Source organism: Anneissia japonica, unplaced genomic scaffold (genome assembly GCF_011630105.1).
Source record: "Anneissia japonica isolate Jap-2015-1 unplaced genomic scaffold, ASM1163010v1 scaffold3867_len840240_cov202, whole genome shotgun sequence".
NCBI lineage: Eukaryota > Metazoa > Echinodermata > Crinoidea > Comatulida > Comatulidae > Anneissia > Anneissia japonica.
Window position 1 is genome coordinate 818,533 of NW_022715965.1, and position 19,393 is coordinate 837,925.

The 19,393-nt window shown below is 36.0% G+C and overlaps 1 protein-coding gene across 1 annotated transcript; it reads left to right on the forward strand.

Annotated features, from left to right (window-relative positions):
- The first annotated feature begins 9,056 nt into the window (after positions 1–9,056).
- LOC117109500 (hyaluronan and proteoglycan link protein 1-like) lies at positions 9,057–11,276 on the forward strand. The gene is made up of 3 exons (XM_033251868.1): positions 9,057–9,220; positions 9,447–9,600; positions 10,800–11,276. Exons 1-3 carry the CDS (start codon positions 9,164–9,166, stop codon positions 11,090–11,092), a joined length of 504 nt encoding a protein of 167 aa, XP_033107759.1. The 5' UTR covers positions 9,057–9,163; the 3' UTR covers positions 11,093–11,276.
- The last annotated feature ends 8,117 nt before the right edge of the window (positions 11,277–19,393 follow it).

A 19,393-nucleotide genomic window follows, 5' to 3' on the forward strand; every position in this document is an offset into this window, starting at 1 on the left:
TCGCTCATACTGACTGAAACGCTCACACATAGCTTGGAAATCATAGTAAATTCCCGCTACTTTTTCATGCAACTGAATGACGGAACATTTCGTTGAAGGTGATGCTTGATAGGATTTTAACATCTTGTTCCTATTCGAGCACCATTATTATGTAATACCTGTATAATATATTTTATAAAATATACTAATTTATATATATTTGGACAATATTTTGTTATATGAATATGTTTGACGTGTATTTTCTGTGAGCCTGCTGGACGTGTATTACTGGAGCGGCACTAATGTGTTGTATTACGTCACCATAACCCTAGTTTGACAAGTAGGACAGCTTGGTATACCAAAATACAAAGTAAGGGTTGCACATTAGCCACAAGCGCCAATATCATCTGGTGGTGCTGATCAGGATCTTCGGTGTTGATCCAAATGTACTACAGTTAATAAAGTCCCCAAACACCAACAAATAAAAAGAACAAGCAAATTAATGAATAATGCCAAAAACCCCTATATGAGTGAGTTGCCCAGCTAAAGAACCTTTCCGGTGTGTTAATCAAAGTTAACAACATACCAATCAGAACCGTTCCAGGCATACGCATGCGCCCAACAAACACGCGACACATGGGCCGTATTCGACTGGTCGTTCTTCGTTAAACCACGCCCACCTGCGCAGTGATAAAATCCTACTTAACGAAGACCATACTTTTTTGTTCACGTGAATAAATTAACGCATTCTGGTTTACGTTAATTTTCATTGTCAACGAAGTCTATTTTACGAACCAGTTGAATGAAAATAGTACTCAACGAAAATTCGTACCCAACGAAATGAACCAGTCGAAAAAGCCCATGATGTCTCACAAACACGTATTTATGCACATTTACGCTATTGTTATGTGACAACTTAGTAACAATGTCCAAGGAGCGGGACTTAGCGGAAACTTCAATAGCAAGGACATTATGGGCCTGGCAGTGGCTGAACATTTATCCAGTGTCAATTAAACTTAACAACTGACCAATCAGAACAATGCCAGAAATTTTTGGGCCTTAGCAACAATATACAAGGGGCAGGGCTTGATGGAACGTCAATTTAGGTTAACGCACTAACGTCGATCGGTCCCCATGACGCCATGGTTACCTGCCTACCCACGTCGATCGTTTGTAAAGTTTGGACACCTAATATATTATATGGAAGAGAGCACCAGCTATAAACCTGTAAATTTAACAAATTGTAAAATAGATATTTTTTTTCAAAGTAAACAAGAACAATTTATTGTCAACGTGTACAATTCCATAAAATACGGAATGCTAAGGCCTACTCCCATATGCTGTGTAGGTTTATCGTTTATTTATTTACATACCTTGTTATTTGTCACAGAAAAGCACAGCTGTTAATCTGCAATAGATTTAATTAACATTTTGTTGTGTAGGCTTAATTAATTTTTGTTATGGTTTTAAATGCAGATTTTATTTTTTGAAATTTCATAACCAGACGTGTTTAATAGGTCTATAAAGTTTTGTGTAAATTGTGGGCCTAGCAGTGGCTAAGCATATTATCAGTTTAATAGACCTTCCCGGAATACCAATCAAACTTAACTCATCAGACCAGTACCGGAATATGTGCGTGTCCAACAAGCACACACGTGCTGTCCTACAAACGCACGTGTGTGCGTAATTTGGGCCTGGCAGTGGCGAAGCATATTATCAGTTTACTCCTTCCCGTGTGTGCGTAACTTGTTTACATATCGGTACCTTGTTATTTGTCACAGAAATGCACAGTTGTTAATCTGCAATAGATTAACATTTTGTTGTGTACTATCTATTAGTCTATCAAACACACGACACGTGTTGTACCACAAAAGCAAGTGTTATGTACATTTACGCTAATGTTTTGTGGGGACCTTGGCAACAATATCCAAGGGGCGGAGCATATCGGAAAGACCTGGCAGTGGCTGAACATTTATCAGTTTAATTCAGGTTACCACGCTAGCTGATGTACTTCATACATTATAATTATGAAAAAGAAGGAAAGAGGTAATTAGTCTTCGCATCTGCACCTCCTATTTTTAATAAACCTACAAATCCAACAATTCATTAAAATTAGACATAATTTTCCGGATGCCATTTATTGTTAACGTTTTAAGTGTAAAATTCTGTTCACATATGTTTTTCAATCATAAAATGCTCATAAACATGATTTATATGTCTATGGTTTATTTGTTTAGATACCTTGACGTTTGTCACAGAAATGCACAGCTGTTAAAATACAGACTTTATTAACATTTTGTTGTGTAATTATTTTGTTATGATTTTACGAGCAGGTATAGTCTTTGAAATTTCAAAACCAAAATTTTCAACATGTCTATAAAGTTTTGATATTGTAAATTAACATTAACATAAAGAATTCATTGCAGTAAAGTTTTGTTTGCACACATTAATCAAGTTCATGCTTAAGGGAGGTAGATGATACTCCAGTGTGAACGTAACTTAATCTTCTTCTAACTCAGACCCCAGCAGTAGTGACGTACCTAGGCTCCGAGGGACCCTTGTTCGAGAGTACAGTCGGGGCCGACCAGCAGGCTAACTAAGCTGTATACAGTTACTCTTTCACTGAAGTAATCTAGAGTAAACATCTCCCTGAAAATCATCCCGGTATTTCTGAGTCTATAGGTGTTGGTTTTTGGGTCCCGATAATGTGTGTTTTAAAGTGATTTATTGTACAATGTATTACTCTTTTACTAAAGTATCCACAGTGCCATCTCGGAGTCTGGTTCGGGGGCGCAATATTGGCTTCTAAAGTATTATTATACAGATACACAAAATATATAGTAGGCCTTAAGGCATGGACTGTCACACAAAAACTAACAAAATATCTAGATTTATTCTGATATTAATTAAAAATATGTAGGCCTATATTGTTTTACTAAGATTGCCACCATTCTATTGGGATGCCTATTCGAGGCATATTTATTATCAGGTATTATTTAAAAAAAATTAAATAAATTGAAATAAAATCCGACCGATCCCGATTTTTTTTTTTTTTTAGGTTTATGGGCAGCACAATAATTTTTTGGCCTAATTTAAAATGTTTAATGTGCTTTTGTCAATGGCATTTTAATGACATTTTATGTAAATATTTATCTTCATTCATCAATTTTAATGTGATTTGTTTGAATGGTACAAGCTTTCCTTGCGAGGTTTGTAATTTCTTCGTTTTTATTAGAGTAATACATTTTATCTCGTATCTTTTATCTATTTTGTATCTTTTATGCTTATTCCTCCATGACTAAATAAACACATGGTATAATACAATTGAATAACAATGTCTATTCCTCTTATACTTATACGAGTTGACGGGTATTGTAAAATACAAACGATATTATTAAAACATGTGTTATAACTACGCCAGTGGCGTCATGGAATTTTTGGGGGCCTGGCGGTGACTCTTATTGGGGCCCTAAGCCAGAGAAACGAGCGTTAAGTTGCGAGCAAAAACGCCGTCGCTCACATCATCACGAACTAACACAATCAAAGTAGATTGTGTTAGTTCGTGAAATCAAAAAATCGCGTCAAAATACGCGCTGTTGTTAAGGACTTTTTGTGTGGTAAAGAATACAAAATTGTTTGACAACCAATACGCGCTCGTTTTGACGCACTACTGTGATTTCACGAACTAACACAATCTACTTTGATTGTGTTTCACGAACTAACACAATCTACTTTGATTGTGTTAGTTCCTGATGTGAGCGACGACGCTGGGAGCCTCACGCTCAGAGCTTATGGCTTTTATGAATTGTAACTGCGTTGTTGGAGAACATAGTATGGTCCATGAAAATATTTCAGACTTTATGACAAACCCAATCTAGATTACATAGGCCAACTTTCGGAACTGGTATGCCTACTCTATGTAGATGTAACTGAAAAAAACCCCAGAGAATAATGAGAACGTTTGAATAACGTATATACAATGCAAAGCAGATTTATCACAAAATCAGACACAAAATGTCAAAACATCGTTCCTGAACTATCCGGAAAACCGGCACCAGCACGATAGCTTTTACTTGTCTCGAAAGATGTACTGGGTATACTTATACGAGTTGACGGGTATTGTGAAATACAAAGAAAACATCATTAAATGAAACATGAGTTATAAACACACAGGTTACAATATGTAAAGTAGATGGATTTAAATAGCGCTTTAGACGAAGTCTCAACGCGCTCGAGGTGTGGAATAGCTCCTACTAATAAATTGCTTTTCTCCTAAGGGTCTTCGTGTCTGAGCTACCAGGAAAACCGGTATCAGCTCTCTCTCGTCTTTCACCACCAAAACCATAGACGAGCGTGTCGTTCGAACCAGCGCCGTATGGCTGATACGTTTTCGTGCACCTTTACTTAACCGCTCGGTCATTGACTGCTATGCTATGCTATGCTATGTATTTTTTAATAAACTTGTCTTGCATTAGACCCACAAGTGGCGTTGGGGTTTCGAATAACAGACTGCTGGTAGCTTTTATTAAGTCAATTTTTGTTTATTAAAATAGGTATTCCTGGACAGAACTACCAGGTGATAAAGGTATACTTAATAGAGCACCCCTTTGAATCTGCCAGTGGTTATCGTTCCTTTACGCCGAAGTGGGAAAATGAAAATTTTAGCCCTGCGGTGGTTGAGAGAGCAGCTTAGCTCAGTCGGCTAATCTGGTGGTAGCCACTGTGTGTGCGCTGAACCGTGGAGATCTCTAGGTCCCCGGTTCAATTCCCATCGCTGCCTCTCCTTGTGTTTCAGCTAGAGGGCTGAAATACAAGTTACATAGCGCACCATCTTTCGGATGAGACGTTTAAGCCGTTGGTCCCGTGTGCATTTATGGCCCATGTGCACGTTAAAGAACACAGTACACTCTTCGGAAGAGAGTAGGAGATTGTCTCCCGGTGTACTGTCCAATCACCACCAGAAGGACCCCACTGGAAATAAGTCTTCTTCTAGACTTTCGTGGGCTATCCTTGGTGTTTACACCGAATAAATCCAATCCAATCCAATCCAATACCATTATATCAAACAACCAAAATACACACTTTTAGATGTATTACTGTTTGTGCAAAGGTTATAGGCTTCCGGCCACCAATTTGAAATTTATTCTTAGGCCAAATGGCAATACTTGTTAATGATTAGATTAACATAAATATGTTAAGGTAAGTACTGTATAAGATATTGTGGGCATGTAATAAAATATTGTCCTAATGAGGATTCACCTAAATACTGGGGCTAGTGGAGCGAATCGAGTCTCACTTGGCTGGGGGCCAGGGGGCCGCCTAGGGCCACGGATATTTGATGAATTATGGCGAATTTTATATTACTTATTTGATAGGCATCGAGTTACTATAATATGACTTTATGTAGGCTATGCTTTCTAATGTTGAAATCAGCTTCCAAAACCAAAACATTTTGAATAAAGCAAGAAACAAAGATGATGCAATGTAACCATCTAATTTATTTTCAAATTCTCATTCTTGAAATTCTATATTTTGGAAATTTTGCATGAAATCTGTCAACCATGTTGTCATGGTCGAGGTTGCTTCACCTATCACGATGTATCAAACCATCATGAGGCTATCTAAATGAGCATTCGTCATAACAGAACGCAAATTATTATTAATTAGTTTCATTGAATTATTATTATTATTATTATTATTAATATTATTATTATTATTATTATTATTATTATTACGGTATTATTATTATTATTATTGTTGTTATTGATATTGTTGTGATGAAAAGTTAACACAAACAATATGGTGGCAAAACGAATATTACATGTAAATATTTTTTTTTTATTTGTTTGTTCCCCGACAAAATTTATTGGGGGGCGCTATGCTTCCCCGACGGGGGACTACAGCCCCCCCCCCCCTGGCGCCACCACTGCATTGATTGACAATCTGTCAATTAAGTTTTTAGCAAACCTGGGGCACGACCCGTATTTTTGGAAAGTATGGACCTACATGACCAAAATAAAATTAAATGATGGCGGATGATGGTAATGATGTTGACATAGCCGGTGACACTCGGATGATGGTAATCAGTGTTGAGACATAGGAGTTATTTCTTAATGTTTTGCCTATAATTTACTTAATACTACTGTCTGCTATGTCAGTGACCATTGGGTGTTGACAGACACTGCTAGAGCTGCTGTGTTTGCTATAATGCTGTTTTTGCTCTGTAGCATTTCAGTTTGTTCAGTTGTTATTCAGCTATGTTGTTATTTCAATTCTTCTCTTTGGAGACAGTGTTATAGCTGCTTCTTTTGCTGGATTTGCTATATAGCATTCGAACTTGCATGTTATCGCTTTCAGTCAGCTATGTTGCTATTTTCAGTATGTCCGGGTTTTTTTTAATTTTTTTTAATTTTTTTTAGGCAAGTGCTATAGCTACTATTTCTGCAAAGTACATATTTCATTATTTTATCACGATTGGGAGAAAATAAAATGTGGGTCTTCGTTTTCTGGGTCTTCGGTCTTCGTTTTGTAGACACCCATATAATAGGTGTCCATCCTATGTTGGTGTCACTACCAAATGACCAATGCTACACATATGCTGCACATATGCGTCACTATACCACATTCCTACTGTTTATTTTAATGTAATGTAGTATTAAGGTTCAATGGTATTAACTTGCATAACCATTGGAATCGACACCCTTCACCTGATAAATGCCTTAAATTGGTTTGGAAGTTTTAATGGTCAACTTGAGTATACAGATAATCTAATAATATAAATAATACAAATTATAATAATAATAATAATAATAATAATAATAATAATAATAATAATATTTGGAATCTTCCAAGATAAATTGAAGAAAAATTTGACAAATTTTGTAAAAGGTATGCTACAAGGGCATGGAAAAAGAGAAATGAGATCAAAAAAGAAAACGAACGTTTTTTATTTTAGTCCTGTATTACTTTATGACTTTTGATTTACTTTTATATGCTTCTGTGTTATCTGGCCTGATATGTGTGCTTCTTGTGGGATAAGTGGTGTAGTAAAAAGTTCAGTATGTACTGTATGTCTTATGTTTATGTTGAGTACGGTACAGTCATGTGACTGGGTATACAGTTGTGTATGGATATATATGTACTTATGTACTGTATGTGTATTTCATGTACGTTTGTATGGTGTTTGTATAATTGTTCATGTGATTGTTTGCATCACTTTATTTTGCCTTAATTTTTTTTTAGTTTAAGATTAATTTTATTTTTATATGGCTGAACAGTTTTTTGTTTTCCTTTTTTACTTTTCCTTAATGTCCCTTTTGAAAACTTGAATTGTATTTTTCTTAGCATAAGTCTTTTTTGTGAACTTTACTGTACATTTTGTTTTGGACGCACCTTCTATTGAGAAGTGTGCCACTGATTGAAAAGTGTAGTTCGTAATAAATTATTATTATTATTATTATTATTATTATTATTATTATTATTATTATTATTATTATTATTATTATTATTATTATTATTATTAACTGGACATTGTATAACTTTACCCTAGTCAGTTGGACTTGACCTTTCTCACACTATGAATCTATGATTGTCAGTTTTGAGCCTAAGTTCTGAAGTTTGTGATACATCTTAATTAGCAGTTTTTTGGTAAACAAGTTACTAAATCATAGAGAAAGAATTTCTCTATGATCCAATCAGAAACTTTAAAAGTATGGGGTGACTTACTTGAGACTCACCCCCATTACATAAAGCAGAATAGGCAAACACCCCCATATCACTGAGTCAGTAGTCAGTAGTCAGTAGTTAGATTCAGTTTAGTAGTTAAGAGTACACAGAAGAAAAGTACAGAGCCGAGCTGACTCCACTCAAAAAGGGTTCTCTAACATCTGAAACCTGGAGTTTAGCTGATTGTAACCAACGTACAGTTTGTGTGAATAAAAGTTTGCAGTGAACTAAAAGGAACTGTGTTATACTACTCATTAAAAGTCACCAGCAACTAACCGATATTTAACATTAACATGGAACAAGTTTATGAATGAAATATTCAAGGTTTTTGTAGGCCCCCAAAATACGCGTACCGCTAGGCCAAGCCTTACTTTCATTTAGAGGGTAGCAGCGCCAAGACGCGCTCAGCCACCAGCCGTGGACGTACAACATTGGTTGCCGCTTTGGAACTGGAATAAAGGGTAAATCATTCAATTGACTCAGATTCAGGCAACAATGTGCTAAGAAGACGAATACTATATATAGGCCTATATATAGCATGAAGTGATTTAAAAACATTATTTTCATCAGGATTGAAAGAAAAAAAATGTGGGTCTTCGTTTTTCTGGTCTTCGTTTTGTAGACACCCATTGGGTGTCTGTAAAACCATGGAGGTATTATTGAGAAGGAGATCACTCGGCAACAGATCCCTTTGACGCGACAAACCTATGTGTTCCCCGCTTTTGGATCGCGCGCGGGCGTATTACCCTATAATTCACATTTTTCGTTAGCAACAACTTGGCAACGACATGCATCTATACGCTTCAGCAGAGCAGTTGTGCAATAAAACGTTTGATTTTAACCCATTAAATATCTTTATAATGCTAGGACCATCCTGTGATTTAGTGGGCTAGTGATGGAAACAATGATGCTCAATGCAATGTAAAGTGAAGTGAGTCTAAGCTAGAAAGGGCTCTGGTCAGCGTGGAAGAACAAAGGACAGGGAAAAATCAGCGGTTTCGACTTTATAGACTAATTTGAGTGTTGTTTTATATTTATTCTTATAATAGAAAGTGAGGCGAAGTTAAATGAGGTATTTAGGAATGCATAGACCCACAGTTCTGATGTTCTGGAAGACCAATTTGAACGATTTTTAAAATTCTTTTATTACGTCCCATGCAGAACAAGTAATTTCGAACTCAAGTTGTTTAATCTATCACTGTTGCTTTGCATCGCACTAGATTTTTTTATTTGTGGGTGAAGTGCGTGAACATCGGTAGTCCCTCCTCCGTGTTGGAATATCCTGGAGATGAGACGATCACGAAATTCATGGGCGTGGTTTGGGGGATGTATAAAATAGGCTTACACATAGACACGCACACAAGTCGTAGAGCCTGATTGCTTTCAACTTTGATCAACCATCGCTTAAATTGGTGTCAACTGAAATTTCAATTTCTCTTGCATATCATTACCTGTTACAATGACATTGTTGGAAATGCTTTTCGTCAGCATCGTGATTTCGGTAGCCGTTATCAAGGTGAGGATATATAAATAAGACATAGTATTAATAATAACTTAAAACTCCCGGAGGGAAAAATGTTGATATGCTGAACAACTGAATTTTCTAAGACACAAAAGGGGTGTTTGACGAAACAGAGATGCAGATTATTAAATATTTAAAAACTGAGGAAAACGGGTGGTTACGCCCTTGTCTACATTAAAAAAATATTCTTTACAAGTTTCACAATAATTTTTTTCTCCAGGCCGACTGTTCACTGACGGGTAAAGTGAAAGAATTCAATTTTGAGGTTGAAATACCAAACACCGAATTAAAAGCTCAAGTTCAGCAAATCCTTGACGCAACTAATGAAATAAACAAAAAGTTGGACGATGTCAAATCGTGTACATGCACTCGATGTAAGTACATACGGTAATATAATGCTCTGTCCAGACTATCAAATTTTGTTTGACAACAAAAATGTTGTATGCCTCTTTATATTTATGATGTGCCTATTATGGTCATGATGTAGGCCTAATGTCATCATGACCATGTCGCTTGTTTCTGTCAAATAAACTTTGACAGTCTGGAAAAAAAATTTAGCTATAACTTTGTTCACAGGTGAAGTCAGCCCATACTGTACTTTAAAGCCCTACTCCCAGCAAAATTTCACTAAAAAATAATTTTTTTTTAGAAAAAATGCATATGCATTACTGTATTTATTATAAACAATGGAAAAATATTGGCATTAATTTTAGTTTTACCCAAAAGAATTTAAAAAACGAAAAATACAGACTATTTCTCATAGAAGATTACCATTTTCTCGACGACTTCTTCGTTACTTGGCAAATTCAGAGTTTGTAGATGACATCCGCTTGAATGTTCTCGCTTTTATGTATACTTTATACAGTCAATAAAGCGCGCTCTCTATAATGAAATTGATTTTTTTTACTTCGAATCTCGCACACTGCGATAGATAGAGTAGGCCTGAGATGTTTGTTTAATTGTCAAAATCTCGGTCAGAATAATTTTTTAACAGATTTGAAATAATTCCTATGAAATATTATATTTTACAAGTGTCAATACTAACAACGGAAAATATCATACCGGCCGTTTTTTTTGTGTGATAACAGAACCTAAATCGAGGTATGCCTGGGCCTAGCCTAGCACTAGCCTCCTAGCAGTGTTGGATAGGCTAATGTTTTCGGCGCCTACTATATTTCTTCGCAGACCTATCGCAAAATCAAACAGGAAAAATACATCCGCATTTATTTTTTGTGTGGAACACAAAAAAAATCAAATTTCAGTCTTATTTTACATTTTTTTAATGTTTAGGAATGTCTAAATTCAGTTAAATTAGCAATTTCGTATTACTATTACATTTATAAATCTTTATAACATAATATATATAAAAATCAGATTTTTCTTAAAAACTGAAATCTTGCGGGAATGGGGCTCTGTTCCCTGATTATTGAATGGAAATTTTATTGATTGGTGAAATATTGGTCCGATCAAAACCGGACCAGCTAGACCGCTTTCTACGGCCTTGGACGTAGTTTCATTATCATGATGAAATAAAATGTAAGTCTAAGATAATATTTCTGGTTTACTTTTACAGTCCAAGGGGCAGTATTTCATGTTGCCAATGGCAGATACACGTACAATTTTGAAGACGCGAAGAAGGCATGTAAAGACCATGGCGCCCAGATCGCTACCTTGGCTCAACTCCAAGCTGCGTGGTCAGCTGGACTGGACGTCTGTAAGGCTGGATGGCTCGCAGATGGCAGCGTTAGATATCCGATTCGGATGCCCCGCACAGGATGCGGTCATACCACTCCTGCTGGTGTCCGCAGTTGGGGTTACAAACCAAAAACTAAAAAGTCTGCTGATGCCTATTGTTATAAAGCTTAACAATAGGCTTAAATATTATTTAGGTCTAACACATTCGTATCCATATCATTAATATAAGTAGACCTATGTTATTTAGGTACGTCTATATGCATATAACATTAATTTGTTGTTAGTGTATAGTCCTAGTATTATGCGCTATACAAGTCTACAATCATTACTATTACCATTAAATTTGAGACATTAATTGTGAGTTTCTTCTATCTTTTTATTGTAATGCTTGATTTAGTATCTATGTTTTGGGCTTAGGTAAGAAAAAAAATAAGATACGTCGCCTCTAGATGGCCAGAAAAGGATTTGAATATAATTTTCGGTTTTTTCTCCATTCTTTAAAAAATAATTTTGAAATATTTACGGGGGCCCGGGCCGACTGGTTTCCCTTGAATCCACCACTGACATGGGAGAATCCTCTAACGCTCAGGTGACCTAGGGTTTTAAAACAAATATTGCTTATTACGGAATTTCTATAAAAAGATAAACTATTCTTGAGAGAGGGAGAGGGAGAGAGAGAGAGGGGGGGGGGGGGGGGGAGGGCTTGATAGTTGTTATACAATATTACTTAGACAAGCATTGAATATCAAGTATAAACAACATATATACAAATAAAGACCTGTATGGAGATATTCTCCCTGTATCAAGAACTTTGAGGGCACGAAGGTTAACATTTGCTATACATTGCTACAGAAGTCAAAATGAAGTTATTTCAAGGGTTCTATATTGGGAAACAACCCATGGGAAAAGGAAGCAAAGGGGGCCCGACTACATACACCGGTCAATTAGAAAAGGATCTGAACAAACAAAGTACATTCCACAACTTATGGAAAACAGATTCCTGGAGAAAAGTCGCTAAAAAGTTAACACTTTGCTCATCATCAACCGGGCGTGCCCGATAAAGAGATAGAGACAAAGATGATATTGCTGCAGTGGCGTATCCGGGGTACGGGGGTGATGCTCAGGGTGCCTGAGCCCCCTCCTTTCAGAGGCTGAAAAAAATATAAAGTTAGCTTTTTTAAATGTATAGCCGACATAAATTTTAAGTATTAAAGAGCCCCATGCCCGGCATCTAGAAGTCCCTCATGGGTGTATGCAAGGGGGGGGGGGGGGGGGTCGTAAAATGTTTAAAGGTCCACATTTTCCAAAGACATTTTTTGCTAGGGCCTTTTTACAATGACATAAATGAAAAAGCATTGACGAGATACCAGCAATGAGTTAAAAGACCTTGCCAATTGCGTGACATAATCCTGGGGCCTGGGGGGGGGGGGGGGGGGGGGGGGTGCAGAGGGTGCGATCGCACCCCTCTAAACTGTATTAAGAAAACTAATTATTGTATTATATTGTTGATATGAATTATTGGTAAGATTTTTAAGGTACTAGAGAGTGCAATTTCCGGGCACCCAGAAGTCTATAATATTCTTAAAATTTTGGGGCTCAAGCACCCATGAAAGAAAAAAATGATAGCCCAGAACGCCTCAAATGTTATTTCCGGGCGCGGCGTCTAGAACACAAAAATTTCTCTGGGACATGCCCCGGACCCCCTAGAGCACTGTTGTTTCGATCGGCCCAACTTTTATTTTCTATGGTCACGTACATCACACATACTGATTAGATCTCTATGGTTGCCGAAAATAGCTGATAAAAGACCATCAGAATTTGTTGGCGCTTCATTTTGACTATATTATAATGGTGATGTGATGATGATGAATTTTACTATTTAAAAGTGTCATTTCGAGCCATCTTTAGGTACTATTTCCTCAAATTTTCTCACCTCAGCCCCACCATGAATGTGGCCACACGGCTTTGAGGTAGGTTGAGTATATTAAATACATCAAATAAAGTATTTCTTGAGTTTTATTTTCTATGGTACATCACTCGTATGAATTAGATCTCTGTTGTTGCCGAAAATCCCTGATTAAGGGTCATGAGAAATTTGCTGGCGCTTTATCTAGACGAAATGATGGTGTGATAATGGTGAATTTTACTGTATAAAAGTGTCATTTCCGGCCATTTAAAGGTACTATTTTCTCACGTCGGCCCCAACCCTTTGATACATCAAAGAGAATGTTTTAAGGTGTATGTGTACATTACACATACTAATTAGATCTCTGTGGTTTCCGAAAATCGCTGATACTTTTGACTATATACAGTAATGGTGATGTGATGGTGAATTTTACTATATAAAAGTGTCATTTCCGGCCATCACAGGTACTATTTCCTTAAATTTTTGCACGCACCCCCTACAGACAAATCCTGCATCCGCCCCAGTAATCTACCTCAGTTCCAGCTCTAAAACTGAGGCTGCATCCGCTTGAAGCTGGTGGCGCTGTAATCGATTTTCCTGTCTCCCTCTGAAAGGTCCAAAAATTATGATCACGACCCACCCAGAAAAAATCCTGGATACACGCCTGAAGCTAGGCCTAGCCTAGCAGTGTTGGATAGGCTGTTTTCGGCGCCTACAATTTTTCTTCGCAGACCTATCGCAAAATCAAACATGAGAAATCCATCTGCATTTATTTTTTGTGTGGAACAAAAAAAAAAAAAAAAAAAAAAAAAAAAAAAAAAAATTGAGTCTTGCTTTACATTTCTTTTTTTCATGTTTAGGAATGTAAATTCAGTTAAATTAGCAATTTCGTATTACATTTATAAATCTTAATAATACAATATATAAAAATCAGATTTTTCTTAACAACTTAAATTTTGCCGGAAATGGGGCTTTAAGCCAGATATATTTTCATTCGTTTTGTTGTTCATGTGAATGTTTGATAGGTTATTATTTTAAAACCATGTAAAAAACCACACGGTGTCAATGCTAACATAGACATGTACAGCTGAGCTGAGCTGAGCGACTCCGAATTAGTAGTGATTACGTAACTTTTGTCGTGCACTGTATCATGCGCTACAGAAATGGAAGTAAGTAATATTTAGTGCTTTCCATGAATTAATTACAAAGAAAAGACAAAATATGAATAAGAAGGTACAAAATAAATAAATAAATAAATAAAAACAGGATAAAAACATAAACACAGATCACCATTCTAGAAATTAAACATGGATGGCTTGTTTCAGAAGGTCAAGGGGAAGACCATATGCAATGTGAATGTGCCTCTCTGGCAGGGCCTACAGTACAATCAGTGTAAAAGTGTAATGCTAGTGTGGATTTATACAATGTCCTAATGGTAATGTTCAAAATATGTGTCAAGGAAAGTATGATTGCTGGAAAATGGTCAACATTTTATGTTGTATTTCTCATCCTGACCTTCGATATATGAGAGGGGAGGGGTTGAATTAGTCTACGCATCTGCACCAGCTATTTTTACACCTGCGAATTCAACCAATTATAAATTAGATATTATTATCCAGATGCACAAGGTCGATTTATTGTTAAAGTGTATAATTCTGTTTAGATTATTATTTTTTGTTCAAAGGTTTCCATAAAATACTCAAAACCTACTGTGTACAATAGTTTATTTATATAGATACCTTGTCATTATTTCTAACATAAATTTACAGCTGTCAAACTGCAATACATTTGGTTAACATTTTATCGTGAGGCCTGAATTATTTTTTAATGGTTTTATGTGCAGATTTTATTCTTTGATATTTTTCAACCAGACGTGTTTAATATGCTTATAAAGTTTTGATAGTGTAAATTGTGGAATACTTTTATTTTATTGCGGAAGTAATTATATTTGTTTGATTCATTTTCTCAGCTGCTTTATACATTTTCTTTTCGTAGATAACTTAACTATCAGGTGTTATCTATGGGCTTTAGTCAGCACTGGATTTGGCGAGTCTCGCGAGCGATTGGCCTAGGCCTCCTAAAAGGCCTCTCAAAACTCTTCATGTTTTTAGTTTGAATGGAAATTTAAATCAAATCAACCTTGTCTCATGAATCTATGAATCATTCAAAATGTATACGCTGTTATAAAAAGTATCTTCTATGCTAAATTTATTACATTTTAGATGAATTAGGCCTATTATACACAACTTTCTACTTCTCACTGCATTAGCAATGTTTTCATACCCACTCGGAAAAAACACTTAATTACTTAAAAAGATGAGAAAAATGGAATATATCTATAAAGTTTTGAATGTATATTGACTTTAAAAATAACGAAATCTTTGCAGTGAAGCAGCTGTTTTGTTTAAACACATAAATTAAGTTCATTATTAGGGGGAGGTAGCGGTACTACAGTGTGAACGTAACCTAATCGTCTTCTATAGCCCCTATCGCACTGGACTTAATTTGGTCAAATTAACCGAGTCACTGGCTAAATTGACCAAAAAAATCCAATCCGAACGTCGGTTACAATTCCCTCAGGGTTAAATTAACCAAGCCGAATGGTTAATTTTACCGACTTCAGCCTGCCCAGTAAAACTTACCACGGTCTCGGTTAAACTAACCACGCTGGTCAAGAAGTCGTGCAACACGGTTAAAACTTCTTCCATGTTGACACCGCTCGAACAAAACCGGAAGTTGAAGTCACAAACTAGCGCCCTCAATAATATTTTTTATACATAAGGTTAAATCTTGGTAAAACCATGGAATTATACCTCCATGGTAAAACTAACCGCGTGAATAATCCAAGTGCGAACAATGGTGAAATGTACCCATGACTTTGGTTAAAGTTACCCTGGTTAAATTTACCATTTTTTAAATCCAGTGCGAACAAGACTTAACTCAGACCAGACCAGTGGCTAAGTTCGGAGGGTAGTGGTTCGAGAGTACAGTCGGGGCCCTGCCAAGCGTATTGTACACAGTTAACATTACTCTTTTACTGATTTAATTCATCCATCCCGGTATTTCTGAGTCTATAGATTTCGGTTTATTTACCCGAAAATAAATAACCACATTATTTATTAACATGAACTATTGTAGAATGTATTACTATTTTACTAAAGTAATCAACTTATTTATTTATTTATATATTTATTTATTACAAATTCGACATAATACAAATGTCCAAGAGGAAACCATGGGTCCGTACCCTTAACATAAAATAAAATTCAATACAAAATATGTAAAATGTGAACACCATAGTACCATCTTGGAGTCTATAGCCTGGTTCACATCGAACTTTATCTAGATATACCCGTCTTGAAACATGATACGATAATCCCCTAATTGCGTTCGATGCCAAGTTAGAGCCAGATAAACAGCCATCCAGTTTCAGGCCGTCGACGTCACACGGTCAAAAGGCTTGTTTAATAAAACATCTACTGTATTTTACGAACCTCTAGTATACCAAGTGGTATTCGTTCAAAAAAAATTGTAAACTACTGTAGAGAAGGTGTGAGTTTCCACTACCTAACCTAGCCGACCAGTATGAACCAACGACCAGTGCAGCAGCGTGTTCTATCGCAATCTAAGAGTTGGCATTCCACAATTTTTGAGAATATTGACGAACAAGAATTGGCACAGGTTTTTTGGCAACCTATAGTAGATTTTCCATGCTTCAGCATCCACCGTATTTTACACTGCAATCTGAGGCATGGTTTCCACTGAGACAGATCGTACCGGAAACTACATTTATGTACGTTGTACCCGAGGAAAATTTGCCAATCGTAAAACAAATTTTTTGTAAAATATTAATAGGCAATAATATATAATCCACATGCGACTCCTCTTTCTACTCTTTGCCAAATGTGGGCCTCTTTACTATCTAATAGTAGCAAAGTTGTTGTAGATTTGTAAGGGTACAATGTGTTAATGACTTCATAAACTTGAGTATTTGTAAAAACACGGAGGATTGAAAGTTGGCAAGTTTTTGCTGGCCTATTTTTATCCTCATTTTGGGCCTTGCGGGGACTTAGCAGGGGATGTAATTTCCAAAATGGTTACATGCATGTGAGAGTCCCGGCCACCTCCTAGCAATGCGGAGCATCGTTTTAATGTACATCCCCGGCTAAGTCCCCGCCACACCGCCGTAGTCCTGGGAAAATGCCTCGCTAATAAATGATTGGAGGATAAAACCTACTTGAAGGTTTAGCCTACAGTAGGTCTGAATCGGAGAAGCAACGTGAGAGCTAGGCCAAGGAGATGAGGTTCCTTGATGGAAGCACTACGCGTGCGTATCACTTAGCAGTTTCCATGGAAGTTTGGACTACAATTGACAAGTGCATAATCTGTCTCTTATACACATCTAGATGTGTATAAGAGATAGATTTTTCAGTGGGATTGAGCACTGTTTCACAAAAAATTGACACATAACATATATATATATATATATATATATATATATATGTATATATGTATATATGTGTGTATATACATAGGCCTATAATATGTACAGTAGAACTTCTCCTTTGGGAACTCCTATTCAGGGGACACCTCTATAAAGGGGACAAACGAGGAAAAATATATCTTTTAACACTACGGCCAACCCCTATATGGCGACACCTCTAATAAGGGGACGGGGCCACTTTTTGCGTGTGTCAAATGATCAAACCAATACATTTGTAATGCCTATTAAGGGGACACTTTCTATCGTATCGCTATTTCTTTTTTTATTTTATTGTATCACTGCAACAACAATAGATTCAAATTAACAATATTTTATTCAAGTTTATAGTTTGACAACTTTGAGCGAAGATTAATATGGATATTGGTATAGGCCCATTGTGTGTGTTTCTTTGTATGAAACTAATCATGGGATTTTTCTCTTGTGTACTTTCATAGAGGATTCAAATTCCATAACGTAATCCTCACCCTGATTTTCAAGTCATTACTCTATTCATTCTGTTGTATCTGTCATAGCATTGAAATCTGGAATATAATTCTTTTGTTGTTTTAATTAGATTTATTTTTATTTCATCACAAATGTATTGTATTTGCATTGCAAATTATTGCTACAATTTAGTTTAATTTATATTGTAATTTGTCCTATATATATATATATATATATATATATATATATAGTAGAACCCCTATTAATGGGACATCTTAGGGACCAAAAAATAGGGGTGTCCCCTGAATAAGGATACCTCTATTAAGAAGAAACTAACCAAAAACGTGAATGTCCCCTTAATAGGTAGTCATACAATGAGGACATAACTTCTTTAGTTTTCCTTGAACTATGATAATTTCGGGGTTTCAAAGGCCTATTTAATCGATTTTATAGTCTACTAATGTGCAAAAAATATATTTTTTTTTCTCCCTGATGAACTGTGTTTTCTCCCCAACCGGGGGTGGGGGTTCACCTCTCCACACGGGGAGGGAAGCCCTCCACAGTGTATGTATTGGACATACAATCTTCACAAGTTCTATTTAATTATTTTTCCCCCAGGCCGACTGTACAGTGACGGGTACAGTAAAAGAATTCAATTTTGAGGTTGAAATACCTAATAGTGAGTTACAATCTCAAGTTCTGGAAATCCTTGACATAACAAATGAAATAAACGACAAGCTGGACGATGTCAAGGGATGTACATGCACAAAATGTAAGTATGTACATTAGTATAAGCCTAACATGCTTGCCAGGTGTCAATAAAATGGCAGGGCATCTGCTGACCTCATGATCTGTTTATATAGGCCTATCGGAGTCGGAAAGGAAAAGTAGGCCTACAGCCGCCAAGATAAATACTACTTGAATTGGAATCTTACAGACACATTTTTAATATTTATGGTGATTGTCACGAGAATAAAATTATTATATATATTTTATTTATGATAACTGACCTTTCCAGTGTGTCAATCAAACTTATCAATTGACTAATTAGAACAGGGATACTCACGTGTTCTACAAAAACACGTGTTTACGTACATTACTCTATTGCTTTGTAGGACCATAGCAACGATATCTAAGGGGCGGGGCTTAGCGGAAGCTCCATTAAGTTCTCTTTTCATACTTAGGCCATGTAAAAAAAAGTTGTTGATCGTCTGTTTTAAAAATAAAAAGTCGTAGGGAGGGAGGTTTTTTGATGAAAAATAAAAAAATTGGTCTGGTGATTTTTTTTTTTTTTAGTAGGGAGGGGACGATCAACAACTTTTTTTTTTAACATGGCCTTATGACAATCGTACAAAAATATTTCTAAATTCGACGAATATACGTGAATTGTTAATGCAATGTTCCTTTATGAAGATTCATTGATTGGACATCTCAAATTTATTATAATTAATTTAAAATTTTCACTTTTATACTTTTGACGACTATTAATTAAGGAATACTTTTTAAATATTTACTGATAGGCCTATTTTGGCAATTCCTGTATTTTTTATTTTATTTTTTTTTGTAAACAATATTATTTTTATTTCAATCTTTTAATTTAATTTTATATTTGATGTTAACTTGTCGGAAGAAGGAAAAT